General features: G+C 38.5%; 1 protein-coding gene across 6 annotated transcripts in view; it reads right to left on the bottom strand.

Moving 5' to 3' along the window:
• TLN2 (talin 2) overlaps positions 1–19,084 on the bottom strand; it is a 162,044-nt gene that overhangs the window by 56,064 nt on the left and 86,896 nt on the right. For 5 of the 6 annotated variants that reach the window (XM_065076153.1, XM_065076152.1, XM_065076154.1 and 2 more), the window contains 17 exons: positions 17,977–18,053; positions 16,132–16,312; positions 15,630–15,743; positions 14,898–15,006; positions 14,001–14,209; positions 13,083–13,181; positions 12,020–12,187; positions 10,227–10,521; positions 9,295–9,461; positions 8,151–8,279; positions 6,564–6,677; positions 4,791–4,904; positions 3,391–3,525; positions 3,153–3,281; positions 2,452–2,554; positions 996–1,204; positions 73–192 (listed from right to left, as the gene is read on the bottom strand). In XM_065076153.1, coding sequence (XP_064932225.1) covers positions 73–192; positions 996–1,204; positions 2,452–2,554; positions 3,153–3,281; positions 3,391–3,525; positions 4,791–4,904; positions 6,564–6,677; positions 8,151–8,279; positions 9,295–9,461; positions 10,227–10,521; positions 12,020–12,187; positions 13,083–13,181; positions 14,001–14,209; positions 14,898–15,006; positions 15,630–15,743; positions 16,132–16,312; positions 17,977–18,053 — 2,472 coding nt within the window. The remainder of the gene's footprint in view (positions 1–72; positions 193–995; positions 1,205–2,451; positions 2,555–3,152; positions 3,282–3,390; positions 3,526–4,790; positions 4,905–6,563; positions 6,678–8,150; positions 8,280–9,294; positions 9,462–10,226; positions 10,522–12,019; positions 12,188–13,082; positions 13,182–14,000; positions 14,210–14,897; positions 15,007–15,629; positions 15,744–16,131; positions 16,313–17,976; positions 18,054–19,084) is intronic. The other variant, XM_065076155.1, reaches the window with a different exon arrangement.

The following is a 19,084-nucleotide window of genomic DNA, read 5'->3' as shown; positions in this document are numbered from 1 at the left end:
AATAACTGATACATGGGGAACCCAGACTTGCTCTTCTTTTCTCTGAAATTTCTACGTTAAAAGACATCTCACCGAATCAACAAGCAGCTTCTTACTAGACTCTCCAATACTCTTCAAGGCCACATCCACATCCTTTTGTCCAGGTAGACAATTCACGCAGTTATTCAAAGAGTGAGACACTGCTTTTGCCACCTACAACACATAAGTAAACATATCCACACTAAGAATGGCTTAAGTGGTCATTTATCCAATAGCAAGGACGTTCTACAGCCAGCAGTTCCTACATTCTGACTCTAACAAGACCATTTTTGAGGCTTGCGACTTTCCTGATTTGCTCACCTGTAGTCGCTATTTACGCTCACTCATTGCTGGGTAGTGTTGGCAGGGCAGCTCCACAACTGCTCCTGGCACCCAGCATAAAGGCTGCAGCACTGCAGATATTGGAATGCCCCTGAAGTTAACAATATGCTAATCACAGAAATACTTTGCATATACCTTTTTACAAAATCCTGATTAGTCTCCTGATAAGAAATTATTTAAAATAGAGGCCAATTATGGAACATTTAAAGCCAGTAAAAAAGAACCTGTTACTCCTGAAAGTCTTCAAAAGCAGTGGTGCCACATGTGCAGAAAGCATGCATTTACTTTTTCAATACAACATGAATACAGACCCTTTATTTAATAATGATCAGTTCAACAGTTGTTTCATTTTGGCAGACAAGCAGTCTACTCAAATACATTGCGGGTAAGAGAACTTAACTACATCTTTGAAAAAGTTTACTTTTCTAAAAGATGACAAAAATATCAGACTTTGCACCATCTGCATTGTCTAATATAAGCGTGATGTTACTATCTCAGAGCTGCTGGAAGAAACAGAAAGCTGACAGCCCTTGCAGTCCTATTTTCTGTAGTTCTCTCTCATTATTTAGTGCTGCATTCTAAGTAATTTCACTGGGTGTTTGATAATTCGCACGGCTGCTAAACTTGCAACTTACCTGGGCTAATCTCTGTTGACTGTCGGCATCCCCTGGTGCAGCCAGGGCCTGCTTCGCCTCCTGAATAAGCATCGCAGAGCCTTCCATGACATCCCTGGCTGAATCCAACATGGCATGTGCTGCCACAGGGTCAGTAGTAGATGCTGCAACTCCTCGTGCTGCCTGAGCCAACGTCTTCAAAGCCTGAGCAGTTTCTCTGGCAGCAACTCCTATGTTCAGATGTGATCAAGGATTCTGTTAATACCCTTGAAGATGATCTTTATATTTTAAGACAGATTAATTTGCAGGTAACGAAGCCATTGCAAAATAACATGGCAAATGCAGTTTAAAATAAAAATCTTCAAACATGACCAGATTTGAAATACACAGCATCATTTGCCTATAAAAACACTTGAAGTGCCGTCATAAAGTAAATATTCTACTCCAAAGACCATATTCCAGGAACAGATCTCCAGTAGTTACGTACTGAAAAAGAAGAAAATCTAAAACCTGGAAATGAGAAAAAACTCATGCTCCAGACTATGAGGAAAAGTGATTGTCTGCAAGAATGGTGTACATTACTTCAGAGCCACAGCATCTCTGCCACAGCTGAAAACACAATTTTGGATTTTTAAAAGAATAAACAGCAATACCTTAAGTTCAAGCAACTAAAAAAAAATAAAAGAGATTAGGAATGATACAACTTGATATAACCTAACATCACTGTGAGCACAAGCACAGTGAAATAACTGAATGAAGTCACAGAGAGGATGTAATGAAATCAGTTTCTGTGGCCTGTCTGGCCAACATTATTGGACATTCATTAGCTCTAGCGCTAAGGTGTGTGACTGTGTGAATAGTGGTCCCATTCTTCTATTTGGGAAATTTAATTCAGCCCTTAATGAAAAACAAGATTCAACGGTTTTCTAAAAGACCTGATCAGCACATAGTCTAGTCAACAACATATGCAATTATTGTAGGTGGTATATTTCAAGTGATAATGTTAAAATAATGTTATTGCTACCAAAAGAAAGCTATAGAAAAGGTTCACATTTGGTGTACAAAACCTCTTGGTTATCTTTATTTAGGCATTAAAAATAATTAGAATGTTCAAATATCCCTATTGGAAATGTTTAGAAAGCTGGGACATCACAACTAAACACAACCCAGAAAGTAGCCATGTTAGCATTTTAACACCAGTGCCTTCTAACATTTCCTCTTCTGATCAACTGAACAGAAATCTCAATCTATTCTGGTTATACACAGACACACGGGAGACTGCAACACTATTTTTTTATGAAGCATATCATTCACACCAGCAATTCCTAGTAACTTGCCACAATTCACTATCAGCAGTAAAAAAAAAAAAAAAAAAAAAAAAAAAAAGGTAGTAATTCCTTGATGTAACTAGTCTGTGATAAGAAAACCTTTATTAAGTCTTTTATGGAAAGCAGAGGCGTTATAAGTGAAAGAGTACCTGTGTAGTGCTCGTTGCCTTGAGCAGCACAAGTTAACAACTGAGCCATTGATGAACCAACTGCTTTGGATGTACTTCCCAGGTCCTGAGCGCACTTCTCAAGCTGTGAAAAATTGCAGAGGACAACATTTGTGTAAGCCCAACTAAAACATACTCATTTTTAAAATATTACTAAAAGATTTCTTATTTCACCAAGCTTTTACCTCCGCTACCAAACACACGTGTAGTTTTTCTGAAACCTGACTAGCATGTTTTTCCCATCCAGGGCGAAATAAATTAATTAGGTAATATGAACAACAAAGCTATTTTATAACTCGCAGTGGAAATCGATTGGTTTTTTTTGCCAAATAAAATATTTCACTTTCTAAGCCTACTGGGACTAGTAGTCTTAGAACTATTGAGTTCTCGTCTTTATTGAAAATAAATTCTTTTTGACAAGAAAAGACCAAAACATTGCTGATGCTAAATTGTAATTTGTACAACAGAGAAGGATGCTTTACAGTTCTATGAGTAATTCTGGTACAGAACATGCTTCTGAATGTAGTAGGAATGTGTACTTTTTTTAAGAGAATTAGTGTAAAATCCTATCAGCATCATCATTATTCAAAGCCTCATGACTTCTTTTGCCTCTAGTACTTAAAATTTTTAACAGCTAACTTTGTTTCTTTGTTTTTAAATGAAGAACATCCTTCCTCAATTACAGTTTCTCCTGGGAGAGGTTTTAACTGTCCATCCACAGCTGCCATCTTCGCATCTTGTAGTTCATTTTTGAGTGTCTGGACTGTATTCAAGGCAGAATCAATTTCCATTGGGCCACATGCTTCATGAGCCTATTCAGAAATCAGACCAATATCACTGTTAAGAGCTGTAAGCCATTATTAGAAATATTAAATGCTTCAAGCCATCTTGCTTTAGCTGATGAGAACAGTATTGACCTACCTTCTGGGAGGCAGTTCGTAGCTCAGCTAAGCTGGTGGCAAGGTTCTTTGCACACTGACTTAACTGCATTGCTGCTGCTTGATCAGTCACAGTGGGGACTGCAGCTTTAGCTGATGCCACCATTTTACTTCCAGGCTGTTCAACAAAAAGCAAAGAACACAATTAGTTTTACTAGCTCAGTTTCTTGAAGGAAAGCTTAGGATTCAATAAACAAACTACTTCCTCCATTCACACACTCCTGAGGTTTCTAGATTTTCTGTAGCAACCACTTCATGCACTTCCCTGCTCCTTAACCGTGCACCTTCTATTCATATGCTGCACCCTGTCATAACTTCATATGGCAAGGTCCTCTGCAGCAGGACCCATTTGTGCCTTACTAGTACAACTTCTTCATTGGTACCAACATCTGTCTGAGGCCTTTGAGTATTCATGTAGAGAACTTAAAAATATTAAACTCTGCCAAAATTCTGTAAACTGAAAACTGTAATTCAAGCAATGACTCTTCACGGGGTTTGGTGCTAATACAATTAAAACACTTTGCTGATTCTCATCGTCACCCCCATACACACACACACAGCCAGAGGGGAGATGGATCGTTTTAATGACTCCAGATGGAATCATACGGCAAAATACTCAAACAGAGCAAGAGCATGTTTTGCAATACCTCTGCCTGATGAGACAAAGAACCTGCTAACAGCAATCAGTGAAAGGGTTTCGTTTCCATTTAAGGCAAGACTAACTGGTGCCAAGTAACGATCACCTCACTGTGTGAAGAATTGGTTTATTCTCTTTGTTTCTTGTAATGTTAGCAATAAATCCTATAGTTTTGTTATAAAAACTAAATAAAATATTGAGCATTTAAGATGTTTTGGAAGAAGCACAGAGTCAAATTTTGTGTTTTATTCAAAACTTCAATCCAACTCCATTACATATGCAGGCTAGTATCTAAAGGAAATATGGTAATATTCCCTTTTATTTAGTAAGAATGCTGGAGCTTCTTGCTGCAACACTAACTTTGTTTTCACTAAGAAACGTTACAACAGTGTCTCACATATTGAGACCGCTGCTTAGAAAGATGCTGAGTTCTCCCCATCTTGTTCTTTAAACGCTTTCCCAGAAGGCAAGTACTACAGCAATGAATGTTTCTTCTCCATGCACTTTAGTTTTCTTGTCACTTATAGCCTCAATTTTGGCAGGTTTCAGTGTCCACAGATTCAACAGTACTTCAGCCATCTGACCTGAGGAGCTAAATTCTACTTAGCTAAGGCTCACAGTCAATCATGACCATCGTTACATGCTTCTTAACCGTTTACTGCTTATTTCTCACAAATGAAAACATACAGCACTAAAAAATGCTGTTTGCTCTGATGGAATCTACTACAGTGGTTGATCGACTTCACCTGAAGGAAGTTCTGGCTGGAGTTTATTAGAGCAAGCTGGGCACTGAGGTCTTCTGCCTGAGCTTGACTTCCTCTGACACCCTGCACCAGCTGAGGAATGTGGTCTGCAACATTCTATAATAAACAAATGGAGAAGCTTTTAGTAGATAAATAAAACATCCAAATCCTCTGACATTAAACCAAGCCCTCTCCCCACACCACCCTTAAACACAACCTGTAGTATTCACAGGTACAAGACTCTTGTGCCTTCACAGAATTTGTTTAGGATTCCATGGAACTAAATTAATACATTAGGATTTTTCAGAAGGCTTCTACTTTTAAAGAAATCTTTATTCAAGCTACTCATTAGCCTAACAATACTACAAGACAATACAAGATTTTTGTGAAAACCAAGATACATAGAAAGTATTTTGAACTACTTCCTTTGCATGTTAAAATGCCAATAGTGGAGGAAACAGATTTTTCCAGAGAATGTCTTGTTTCAGAAAAACAATGCCTTTTACATACAAGCACGTCGGCCTACTTTTCCTTGACTTCTAATAATACAAACTTTATAGTACAGCTGGAGCATTCTGAAGTGTCTACTGCTAAAACTTTATTCCTGGACTATCCAGATTCATGCTCCTTGTCCATCCATTTCACAGAAACACTTCAGCAACACAATACTACAATTTTTCCCCCCCAAAAAAAGTTTAAAAGTAGGTATCAGATCTTCTCTGCTATGTAATAAATCATCATCAAGATCAAATTAGAATGAACTGTAAACAATACAGTGAATCAGCTTGCTTTTTTTTTTTTTAAATCATACCGAAATAAACAGCTGCCTACAACGCAATCTTGAGATGTACTGGAGCTACATTCCTTAATTCCAACATTTCTTAGGAACACCATCACGACACGAAGGATTTGCTGAATCTGAATGTGGCTTTCAACGATGCCTTGTTTAATGGTTTTGTTCTCATTCTCTACATAACTGCTCTTCCATTCAGAAGAAAACCCTTTTGCGTTCTACTGTCGTTTTCAGTTTTTTGTTCAAATGCAGTTCCTTTAAGAAGCCTCAAGCAACGTTAGTCAGAGCTAGAATTTAAGCTGCCAAATGTTGCTTAAACACAAAAGAGAACAGCTTTTCACCAGACTCAGAATTCTAGCTTGGAACTACAAAAACGTTCTTGACTTCAGGCATACCTTGAAAACTCATCTTGGCAGCTTTAACTTCAAGCTAGGAATCACGTTAACCCCGTAATAAGGGGTGTAACTTATCTTTTATGGTGACATTAAAGGCCCCAGATCCTTGTAGGCTGTACATCAGAACAGCAGGATCAGTGTTGATAGCTACATAACCAATTCATTCAAGAAGAATTGCACTCCAGTATACTATAAACCACTATTGCTATTCCACCCTTTGCTGTGGAAAGTTCAGAGGTTAACTTTACTCCACAGCAGACCCCAGTCCCATTCACTGTATGTATCATTCCACTGCCTATTTTGATCATAGAGCTACTCAGCTGCAGAAGAGCACACTCGTGTGCTGAACATGTGGCCAGCACTTCTTGCCACTGTACAAGCATCCAAGCAAGCAGCCTCCTCCACAAAGTGAAATGAGAGTTCTACAGAATCCATACATACGAATGTGTGTGGTGGTTAGGTGTTTTGTTTGTTGGTTTGTTTAATTTTGTTTTGAGGTTGCAACAGCATTATTATAGAAGGTGATATTCAGTTCCCCATAAAGCAGAGTTCAAGAGTTATTTGTCCAGAGGGTTGTGGCATGTTTACCTTACAGCTCTGCACAAGTTGCTGGTGGGCTGCTGTGTTCTTATTTGAAACAGCTGCATTCTGAGAAGCTGCAATAGTCTGAGTAGCAGCAGCTGCAGCTTGTTTAGCAGCAATCTTTGGAGAAAACAGAGGTAAATCAGTGGTAGAAGTATGAGCAACTCAGAGGATTAAATACATATTACAGGTAACCTTGACAGTAACAACTTTGACAGATTTGTTTGCCTTAAGGAAACGCAGGATTGCTCTTCTCTCAAGATGAAAATGAGCTGAACATGCCTATCCATCTCTAACTTGCCACTAAAGAAAACGATGGAACTAGAAGAATTCTAAGCTCTTACTCCTTCATAGCATCGGTTGCAATAAGACCAAAAGAAGTCAGTTAAAGAGAGCAGAAATGGCCTAATAATTTAGCTCCTCACAAAGAAGGCCAGAGAAAAGAGGCCAAGTACATAGAGTATTTCACACTGCTACATCAACACCTCTGACCAAAGAAAGACTCAAGGGAGCCAACTTCTACTAAGATTGCTCCATGGCAAAAGCAAAGATACTAAAATGATGCACAAGTACAAAATACTGATACTACTGAATCTACAAGCACTGATAACACCTTCTTCAAACAACTAGGAGTCTTATTGTCAACCTCTCTTTATAACAAAATGAAAAATTCAAAAATTTATTCAAGGTATACATGTCGTACAATGCTTTAATCGGCCCACTGAATACAACCAAGTGTGAGGTTCATTTTCTTCATTACACATTTCACTCCTTTGTAAGGCAGTATATGTTATAACAGCAAAACAAATAAGTCCTTTCTGTAAAGTCTACGTACATGCAGTTCCTGATTTTGGTTTCTAGGCAGACGCAGTAATTTAAATGCACTTCTGAAATGTGGTTACCTACTTAGATCCCCTTGTTTGTCTAATCTCATTGCACTTGAATCAGATCACTGTAAAACCACAGTTGGAAACTAGGAATTACAAAAGGCTTGTTTTTAAAATCTGTATTTTCTACATTTTAGCTGAGAATGGGAAGATCAAACCTTGTCTACAAGACCAGCTTCAGAGATATTTTATCCTTAGTGCACAGTAAACTATCTTTCTTCCCCTTGACTGTGCTACCAGCTATGATATAGCTTTTAACTTTTGTTTCTGCTGCTCTGATTTTCTGAATAATTTACCAGTTTAATTGGATGTGGTGCAATTCAACACATTTTTTATGGAAGTCTACACGAAACTCTAGCAGATTTACTAGTAAAACTACCAAAAGATAATGTGTGTAAATGACAAGTCACATAGATCAATTAAAAAAGTTTCAGCCCAGGTGTTTGAAACCTAGGCTGTTTTAATTTTATGACTAAGCCACCAGCAAATGTCTTCTGAGTAAAATTTTTACCCCAGCTTACCATATCACTGATACAAGTTGCTCAGTTTTCTGATGATTACAATATCATATGCTGGCATCTCAAATTCCAAGCCTTGTACTCTAGAATTGAGCTTAAAGTGAAATATACATTTCTACTTGCTTGAAATTATCTACAGATACTAATTATCTAAATGAACAAAACTGGAAATTCATCTAGTTTCCAACCTCTAATCTGTTGACAATTTTCTTCTTGATGGCATTCTGTGCAGCAGCATTTGTAGCAACTCGTAGTCCCTCTGCTGCTTCTCTCAGACGCTGCTGTTGATCTTCATTTTCAGGATTGGCTGCAGCTCCCTGCACAAAATTTCACAGCAAAAACCATGAGCCTCAGTAAAAGTTCCTGGAAAGAATGTAGATGAATATCAAGGCTTTAGATCCAGACAGTGTCTGCTACATCAGCCTTTATTTCCCTTACATTATCTTAATGTTAGAAGAACATTAAAATGTTACAAGACTTTGATGTGGAAAATTTATTGCTAGTGCAAGGTTGTTACGGTATATGCTATTAACAGGTACTTTGAGTAAGGGAGTTGAACATTTGCTTCATATAATACTTTACGTACTTGGGGAAAAAGCCTTTGCAAACTGCTTCCACTACTGTCTGTAATAATGTACTTTGATTATATGAATGCAGGTTTTGAAAAAAACAGTTTTAAGAATTCCCAATTTAATACAGCTTTCAGTAACAGCAGTTCAGACCTTCAGGTTTAACACAATAGGTTTTCTCCATTTGAAGTCTGAGAAAGTACTGGAAGGTCAAGGATTTGCTCTGTGGCAGGACGTATGGACCTTTCAGAGCCCTAGCAGGATGGCTGGCCCTGATCTGCAAAAATCATTTAACTGCAGGATTTGGGAAACAATTCCAAGAACACATGCCTCCCTAGTGTATTTAAATAGGTTTCTAGCACAGAAAGGAAAGATTATATATTTGCCTCTTTTGTGAGAATGGGGGGGGAGTGGAATGGGGAGCAACATAGGCAAGATTCCCTAGGTGGAAGAAACTGCTCTTAAGATGAACAGAGGCAGAGTTGCTCTGTTAGCAGCTTTCTAAGATATGTTTCTAAGAGATTACTTTGCGCTTGTTGCTCCATTTGTATTGATAGACTGCTACAAGACCTTGCATTGCAGCTATTATGGCTGGTGGTAAATGCCCTGGTTGACTTGAGTTCCAACCACCCTGCACAAAGGTGAACAACGCAGTGCAAGAAGGGTTTTTAACACCAAAAGAACAGAAGTAACTATCTATCCAAATAACCATATCTTTGTGTATAGCCATACAATTTTAAGCTTCAGTTCATTTTCCTTATACCTTTGCAGCTTCAACCATGCGGGCTGTAGAATCTGCCAGGAGTTTTGCAGCAGCCAGGAGCTTCTTAGAGTTCTCCATATCAATTTCTGCTTCGGCATCTGACCTCATGGCATTGACGAGATCAGAAGTGGCTTGAGCCAGCACCCTGGCCTGCCGTACCATTTCACCTGTGGTATACAAGTACATTTTTAGTTTCCTTCTCTCTACATTTTTGGTTTTAAAAGTCCTCTCAACAAGATGAAAATAAAGTTACATTTGCTGAAGTATTCTTTTGACTTGAAAATTATACACAAATAGTTCATAACTTAGAATCTTCATAAACAAAATATTGGATCGCAACATAAATCAAGGAAACTACTACAGTGGAGATAAAGAAAAAACATAACATTTGCATTCTAGATAGCAAGACAAAAACCAAAAACTAATACTTTAGAGTAATTTTGAATATACAGTTCATGGAAACTCCTGGCCTCGGAAGACTAATAATTTTGCTTTCAAATTACAGCCAAGATTTCACCCCTTTAATAAAAATCACCCATCTTTCACCTGTTCTTCTTTTGGGAAAGTTATTTTTGAGGAATTATCTTCTGCCTAGTATAAACTAAATTAAGAAGTCTGTCAGAGGACCTTCTGCAACAATTAGGTGATTTTGGCCAAAAAAGATGTATATTTAAGAAGCTGGAGTCAGGTTCTGGTCATGGAGAGGCAGAGAAATAAAACAGCAATGCTTCTGAAATGAACACGTACCCTTTGCAGAGCAAATTGATTTGGTCACTAAAACATACACTTGAACTCCATAATAGATCTGAACCAATAAACCCTTTGCCTTTCTTTAGGCTATCAAATCAACTTAGGACATATTTGGGTCCAAGGCCTCATTCTTTTCAAATACTCTTAACCACAGAAAGTTACTGTCCACTAGAGAAACTTACCAGCATCTCCCATCGAACTGAAAATACTCTCTGTGACACACATGATAGTATCTGTAGCCTGGTCATAGCGTCCGATGGGCTCTCCCCTGCTCGCAAACTGGCGGACATGCTGCAAGAGGTCGTTCAGGGCTTGACTGACGATGCTGGCAGCTGCACTGACCTGCTTCAGTAACTCCATGTCGTCAGTGGCAGCCTGGCAGGCCCTCACACAGTTCTCCACTGAACGGTCCACCAGTTTCCCTGCCTCAATCAGCTGCTCCTGACACACTGGCGAGCTGATGGTGGGGGTCACAACCTGCATGCAGAAAGGACACAAAGCATTCACAAAAGGCTTGTTTGCAAGTTTCCTAGCTACTAACAAGTGAAACACCTTCTATGTTCAGTTTTTATTCTGTAATTTATGTGTTTTGCCTAGACAGAAACCCCTGGGAGTATTTAAATACGTAGCTTCAGACATCTAGATTAGGAATCTGGGCTCTGCATATTGTTAATTTAATTTCAACTGAGATCCTGAGAATGGAAACCCCCACCTTGTTTCATGCTTCTTCAGCAGCTGCTGAACTGAGCAAACACTAGACAGTGTTTCTGAAGAGCAGGCATGAGCCAAACTCTTCCAGAGTAACTACATCCATTGGCACACTTCTGTACCCTGGAATTCCAAATAAAATAAAATCTTAATTGAAACTCGGTTTGGAATGCCTTCTCAGCAACTCCTATTCTTTCTTGTTTAAATAAAAGTAGTGGTTGGCACAAGCCATTCAACATTCTACTTCTGAAGTCACAAGACAAGTAGTAAACCTGGTAATCTACAGATTAAAACAACTCTCCCCCATTGTGTTCAGGCATACCCAGACAGCTTTTGGCAGTAGGAAAACTATGCATATATTATGAGAAAAATAAGATGCCACTGGGTGTCTTATGCCATACTGAAGAACTCCACAGAAAGCAAGAACAAGTCCAAAGAAATGAAAATGCATACATACGCATTACAAAAAGCCCTTGCACCCAGAGAAATAAAGTAGAAAATATTGAAAATGTAATATCTAATATTAGCAATTAATTTTAACATAAACCTTCTGGATGTTTCACAACAGTTGAATACCCATTTCCCTGTAAAAAGATGGCACTGAAGACTTCAAAAGGAGCATTCAAGCAGCAAATGCAAACTCTTTAATTTTTAAAAATAAATTAGTATTTTATTTATCTATTTTTAAGGCAAAGAAAGGGCTGCAGGAGATGTAATGCTCCAATTGCAGACCTCAGAATTTGAGGTCTGATCTCAACTCCTTTGACTGAAAAATCAGTCCTTGGTTAAAAGCCGTGGATCTATTAAAAAAACTGGGCTACTGTAAATTAGTGTAAAAATATTGAAAATCAATGATCAACAACTCTGCTTTGCTTTCAGCAAGAATACCAACTTTTAAATATTTAGCTTTAGATAAGGTGAACCTATCCTTACTCTAGGTTTTGTTAGAAAACTTGCACAATACCCCAGGCAAGATGTGCTTCTCAAACTAACATATTTTTACTTTTTTATTTTATCAAAATTAATAATTCATCAGATGGTCTCTGTTACCTATGGAACCTTCTCTGGATATTATAGCAACACCTCACATCCTCTGGGCTCCTGATTGCCATTGTTATAGGTGACAGTTTATTCATCAACAACATTGATACTGCATGAACCTAGAGCTAGAACAGTAACACAGTATATTGCACAAGACTGCTGGGAATACACAGAAGCATACACTGAAAATAACGCCTTGCCCCCTCACCAGCACCGCCAGCCTCACCTTCGCACAGGCCACGAGCTGGGAAGTAGAGAGCGCACACTGCGTAGCAGCAGCAATGACCCTGTTCTGCAGGACTGTATCCTCAGCGACCTGCGCTACATTCTTCGCCTTCAGCACTAACATGGCAGCAGCATTTGCAACAGCTTTGGCCAGACTCATCAGAACATCCTGGTAAAATAAACGGAAAACTTTATCTTATGAACAAAACAGTACATATTTATTTTATGTTAAGAACCAATCTCCTGAAGGTAAGAAGTTCTCTTGTATTAGAACTTAAACGTTCTGGTTTGTGTAAAGCAGCAAACTTGGCTACTACTCAAAAACTAAACAGTTTTCTCAGTGCGACCATTTCTGCCTTTACATGATCAAATTACTGGACTGAACAAGCATGGAATGTCAAATTTTTAATTGGCTCGGAGTCCATGAGAACAAATCTATGTCCCAAATTGCAATGTGCTTATCTTCACTTCCTGAGAATACCCTATTCATACAACACCATCTGGAGTTCACCACTAAACATGTGACAAATATCTGCAATAAGGATGACAACCTCAAGGAGCAAACTGCTGAAGACAGACAGTACTTGAGTTAATACTACATTCAAGAACTTAATTGTGCTTTATAGCACTGAAAATGACCGCTCCATTTTTGAAAGTGCCATTTCCAACCACAATATTTCCTTGTCCATTACATAAATATAGCCCTATAAATTACTGCTCCAAAATATAACTCAAAACAGGTCTTAAACCCCAGAACATTTTTCTCTCATTTAAAAATAACTTAGTTAACTCTGAAGCTGCAAAATAAAACCACACTCATGTTAATTCCTGCAATCAAAAAAGTTCAAAAATATCTTCCCATTTCCCACTTAAAATGCTACACATTCTATACACTTCAGTTTTTTAGTGGGATGGAGTCAATGTGTAAACAATGAGAAACTTGAAACTGATGCTAACTACAGTCAACATTTCCTAACCATACTTCAGGAAGTCTGGTTTTATGCAGCGGCCTCCTCACTAGAAAGCTGCACAGCTCCAACAGTGACTAGAAACCCCCTCATTACCTGGAACCTTTCATCTGTTTCATTCTCTCCAATTTGTCTGAGTAGCTCCCCACTCGCTTGTCCAATGCTTCCAGCCGCAGTCAAAACCGTCTGTCGAGGCTGAAAAAATATAGTGGTGAAACACATTAATTCAAAGAAAATGAGCTTACTTGAATTTTAGATTTCCTGAAGGAACTTCTGCATTAGTATGCAATTATTATGGCTAAAAGATAGACGCAACAGAAATACTTTGCAAAAATATTTACTTTTACATGTGCACAACTGCACATCCATATTTCGGAACTTTCATTTTAAGTACTGCCATAGAATGTGCAAATTGTTTTGAAGAACTTGAATACACACTGTTATAATAACTCCAAGGATAATTAAGGATAGATAGTCAATATGCCAACTGGTCTGAAACAACAGGAGATTTCACATTCTTCAGAACAAATACCTAAAGAGAAGAGATCTAAGGCAAACTGTCTGTAGATCCCAACTCATGAAAAGATAGTCTATCCTGGTCAGTATTATTCTCATCTTTGGAAAATACTGAGAGATAAACTTGTAATTTTATATGTTAAAGTAGACAAAGATAGTCGAGAAAAAAAATCATTAATTAGTACATCTCCACTTCCTATTAAAATGAGTCATAGTACTGTTTCAATTTGTTTCTAAAATATAATACAGTGGCCAGATAAATTAACTGTTACACAAATCAATCAACCTCTGCATATAACATTGAACATACTAATATCAAGGTGCAAGACTTAAAGGCATAAAGACAGAGATGAAGGAATAAGAAATAGTTAAAAGAACTGCTTGCACAGGAGACATTATATGGCACTGAGCAAGTGAGGCTTAGAAGCCAACATGTCTCAAAAAAACCCAAATTCATACACTTGAAAGAGGGGACCTGAGAAGCTTCCATGTATTCACCTCTCCTGAAGTAGGTTGCACAGCCTTCAGTAAGTCTGATACAGCACTAGCCAGTGTTCGAGCAGCTTTCAGGAGGTCTTCTCCACTTCCAACTTCATCATCCATGAGAGCAGCAAGCAGTTTCACACCCTTAGACATCTCAGTGAGATTGGAAGAGATGGTTGTAATTGCACATCCCACAGCAGTGTAATCAGTGTCAACTGGGTCCCCTGTCAAGCAAATGATTTTTCATTATCAGAATGCTCCAGTGACTAAAAGGGTAAAAAAGGCAACTACCACAAGCTAAACTCTCATGAGAGACAAAAGAAAAATTTCAAGATAGCTGAGCAAGGCCTACTAAGTAATTTCATTGTCACTTCAAAAAAAAAAAAAAAAGCTATAATGTTTCCAATTTCTACATTTTTCTATGAAAATTTATCTTCTCATAGAATTTCTCTTCATTCAATGCAATTTGCTGACAAGTCCACAGTTTCACCTACCTTTCAACATTGAAAGAACCCAAAGTAAACCAATATTCAACTTGTAATTTGCTGAAGAAAAAATCACTGTCAATGAACACATAGCCTGTCTCTAACACCTGTCAGATGATAATGCTGTTTTGTAGTAACCTTGCGAACACCATCTACCTACCACCACCACCACCTACCTACTGTTGAAGAAGCAAGCTGCATTTTGTCTTTATCAATGGTTGTACCTTTAGCGTGAGAGACAAAATGAGGATACAAAAATTATGTTTTGAGGGGCAGAGAGTTTGTTCCACGTGCCAATACGTTTATCCGCTAGGGTATTTTGTAGAAATTTTTTCTCCAGTTGCCCCATACTCAGTCCCTATATTACTTGAACTAGACAGATGAATAAGTAGGAAACTGCAAGGAAATCCTTCCCTTGGAAATTTACCTGCTGTAAGGTTAACAACAGATGCAGTTCCAGCAGTGATAGCATCAACCTGAGAGTGTATTTCATGTTTTGATTCATCAACCTTGTTCTGAACCCATACTCTTGATGCCTGAAGAGCAATAACAAAAACAAGAATTAAGGATTGCTGTGAGGTTCTGTAAGAGAGGATACTATGCAAATCTGCCATCCCTTCATGAATCTTTAAAAGTGAAATGGGACAACAACCAAGCCTGTAAGTACAACAGGAAAGCAAGCATTTTCTTTTGCCAAATCATTCACTACGGAATTGCTACCAAATTTCAACAGCTGCCCTTTTAAAGTAAATGTCATTAACTGTGCATCCATGAAGCTGAACACTTGACTGACAGTCCCCCACAAGCAAGACTCTCTTGATCTGTCCTCCTGTCCTAACCTGGATCAGAAACGACAGAATCATATTGTGTCACTCCCAACATAAATATTGCCCGTAGCAAGTGTTCAGTTTTACATATACATATAAAACAAATAAGATTCCAGAGATGGTTATGCAAGGAAGCCTGCTACAACTGATCTCAGAAGACTGATTAGAGTTAGGTAGAACACTGAAGATGAGTTTCTTAGAGAGCACAACATTTTAAATCTCATTTTAAAAGCTTTAGTCATAGCACTTTAGATCCAGGAACTGGACTAAACTGATCTGTGAACACCCGAAAGCATTAGGATCCATTTCTGTAAGGGATTAGAGAAACTCACCATGTCCTGCCCTAGAGGTGGTAGGTTATCGACTTCACTGAGGTCAGCCTGTGCCTGCTGGACAGCATGCATACTGGTATTAATGGTCCCCATCAAGGCCTGCTGAGCTGAGGTCTGAAAGGCAGAACAGGGCAATGACTGTGTGCTATGTTCAAGCAGATGTTACATATGCATGAAGAGACAGTGAGTAACAACAATCCAACCACCACCCCAGGCCATTTCAGATAGCTTTTCCCTTGTACAATAGAAATCAGAGCCCGCTAACACTTCTCAGAGTGTTTGGAAGAGAAGGCTGGAAGAGATAGATGGCTTTAAGGAAAATGAAGAGATCAAAATGTGATACCCTAAATATTTCAGGTATGTCCCAAACTTGTGTTCAGTAGGACAGCCAGGAAGCCATACTCAATAGCCTCTTCCTGCTCTTAGTAATAAGTATAACATGCTATTTCTGACTACTTGTAGCACAGACAAGCTTTAAATGCAAAACGAGGAGGTTCCTCACAAGCGGGGGCATATGTCCTCTGTGCATCTGACCAACTGTGACTTGTTGCTGGGGAGAAGGCATGATGCCAATGTTGAAAGTCTCTGGGCCACTGGACCCTGAACGCATAACAGCTGGTAGCGCCACAGAGCCATGCTCCACCTTCCCTGTTCGGTTGAACTGCTGCTGCAAGATGGTAGATCTGAAAAACCAAACACACACACCCAACACCAAACAAAAACACACACACAAAAAATTCAACACAGAGGAAATTAGTTAGCTCCTGCAAATCAAGTTCTGCCAGATGTTCTTCCTTTAGGACTTTAAATTGCATTTCACAACATTTGGTGAAGCTGGAAAACAGTTGTTGTTTTTTTTCCTAACCATTTTCTAGCGTATTAAAAAAATTATCTAGGGCTTTTGACAGATCACATATTAATAACACTGATGAGCAGGCTCTAAGGAAAGCAGGCAATGGACAGTTTTGGTATATGTGGAACAAAGGCTTTAACCCTCTAAGATGAATGACAGACAGAACCAGAACAAGGTTTATGGCATAACGACGGCTTTGTTTCTGTTGTATCATAGGTCAATCAACAGAAAATAGAAGCATGAACTCTATGGAGATGCATTTGGCAAGCAATTGCTACATCTGGGATAGAAACTAGCATTCATTCTTCCCTCTATACACACATGCACATGCAGTACTTGCTAGTAATCTGGCAGCCTATCAGATAATAATAATGGGCTTGAGAGGCAGGATACTTTCAAGAATAATAAAATTACTGTCATCCATGGTCATGAGCCACTTTGCCAGATATACTACTCATATTTAAATATGATTAAAGCTCTAACAGCTAGAAGCATTGACAGGAATTCTGGCTTGAACAACAACCACCTACTGGGGAAAAAATCAACTCCAATTGTGAAAAATCTTGGTTTTGTCTATTACAAGTTTTGGGCTTCTCTGCACAGCACTTAGCTAACAGTATATTCTGGAAGTTATTTGAAAAGGGCCATGTCAAAAGAAAGCATTTCTGGACATGTGTGATCCATCAAAAGTTGAAATTTCACATAAGTCCACACCAAGTATCTAACAAGTCTATCTCCCATAAACCATATGTTAAACAATAAATCAAATAGACTTTTCACATACATGCTGCTGACACTGCCATCCTTAGAGTTTCAACAAGAGAGCTGAGTGGCTCATTACAGCTTATAATGTCACAAATCTCTTTCTATTCCTTCACTGCAAGAAAAGATTTAACATTCTTTTTCAAGAGTATGGCCAGCTCTTTTTTCTATATTCTCCCATCAGAACCATAGTCTGACCTCCTAGTACTAAAATCTTACCCACACCATTCATCTCACTGGTTCGTTTAAAGTGATTTGATGACAGGAGCCAAGTCTGTTCATGATAGAGGGTACAATTAAACTGACAGGAGTCAAATGTACTGGAAACCACGGATGCAGCAGACACAAGCAACCTTGTAAATAGTAGGTCTCTGCATGAAGATGAAAACTAAAATACAAAATTTTCAGCTCTGCATCATTACTCCTCCCCACCCCCAGCAATTTACTAAATTACAGCCTGAGTTCCTTTGTTTAAGGGTCAAGGGACCACAAACTGGTACCACTGCTGGTCACCTTAACCAACAATTCGAAGACAAATACCTATTCTTTAATCCTCAAATAAAACTAGGAGCCTGCTGAATTGCCTGGGGATAGTACTTCCTTCTACTGAAATATCCTGTAATTTTTTTCTTTAACAGTAGTAACTGTAGTATTTCATTTGAAAAGAACTACCACAGCTAAAAGCTTATCACTCTGAAATGAAGACTGTTTCCTCCTGTTGCATACACTCACTTCTTAGGTGAAACAGATTCTTCCAACATGGTTGATTCTTCATCACCTTCAAGCCCAAATCTATCTTTACTTTGTTTCTGGAGGGGAATTAAAAAAAAAAAAAAAAAGTTAAACGTGTTGCTTTTTTCTTTCACTCCACCATTTCCTTGTTTTTTATCACAAGCCTAGCCAAATTGTCCACAGAGTCTTGCCCAGTGCTAACACCACACTGTTTGGCAGCGTACAACCATATAACCTCCACCTCCAAAGAGGTGCCTTTCAGCATCTAACAGACCAACTTCTAAGCTCTGGCAGATAGAGTGCATAAAGGAAAAAAGCCTACTGGTGCCTTTTTGAACCAAGTGGTAGAAAGGAAGTGCTGTCTTTTCTCACAGAAAGAAAAAAAGCTTGTTCTGAGGACCAAGCGATAAGTAACTACAGCAAATCCCAGCACAGATAGAACATGAACCATCCCCTTTCCCATTCTCTCCTAACTCAGGAACAGCAGGCTAACTCAGCTAACTAGAATTCAGCTACAAGTCATATTTAGCATCTTGAAATGTTACTATATGGTGCTACCTACCACAAGGAGATACAGAACCACAAGCAAGATGGTAAATTTAATACTGTATCCAAATTATTTTGCCATAGTTCAAACTTCTGGACAATCTGCACATGTGACTTTTCGAGGTGCTTTTTTATAGTGGCATAGGGGAGGTAACTATACACAAGGGGAGTAAGCCCAAACGACCAGAAATCAGGAAACTACTGTAAGTCACAAAAATAGCACCTTTTAAAAACAGTCCATTTCTACTGGTGACCTAGTGCAAACATACTGTCTGCTTGCCATCTTGTTATGTGATTTGTAGTCTGAAAACATACATGTATAAATAAACATTCACTGTGACCTTTGGTACATTTAACAAGAACTCTCCATGCACATCTATACACACATAACACCCCCCCAACTTTCCCCAAAGTTCTTCCTATTTAAGTTTATCCATGAACTTAAACTGGCTATTTCTAGTCAAGATTGTGCCTTACTTCCATATTAATGTGAAGTAAAAAAAAATATATATCTAGATTAAAACACAGTAAAAGTTACTCAAGTCCAGGGTTCCCTGTCAAC

This window comes from Columba livia, chromosome 11, assembly GCF_036013475.1.
Source record: "Columba livia isolate bColLiv1 breed racing homer chromosome 11, bColLiv1.pat.W.v2, whole genome shotgun sequence".
Classification (NCBI taxonomy): Eukaryota; Metazoa; Chordata; class Aves; order Columbiformes; family Columbidae; genus Columba; species Columba livia.
The sequence above is the reverse complement of the archived record's forward strand: the minus strand, read 5'-3'. Positions and strand labels throughout refer to the sequence as shown.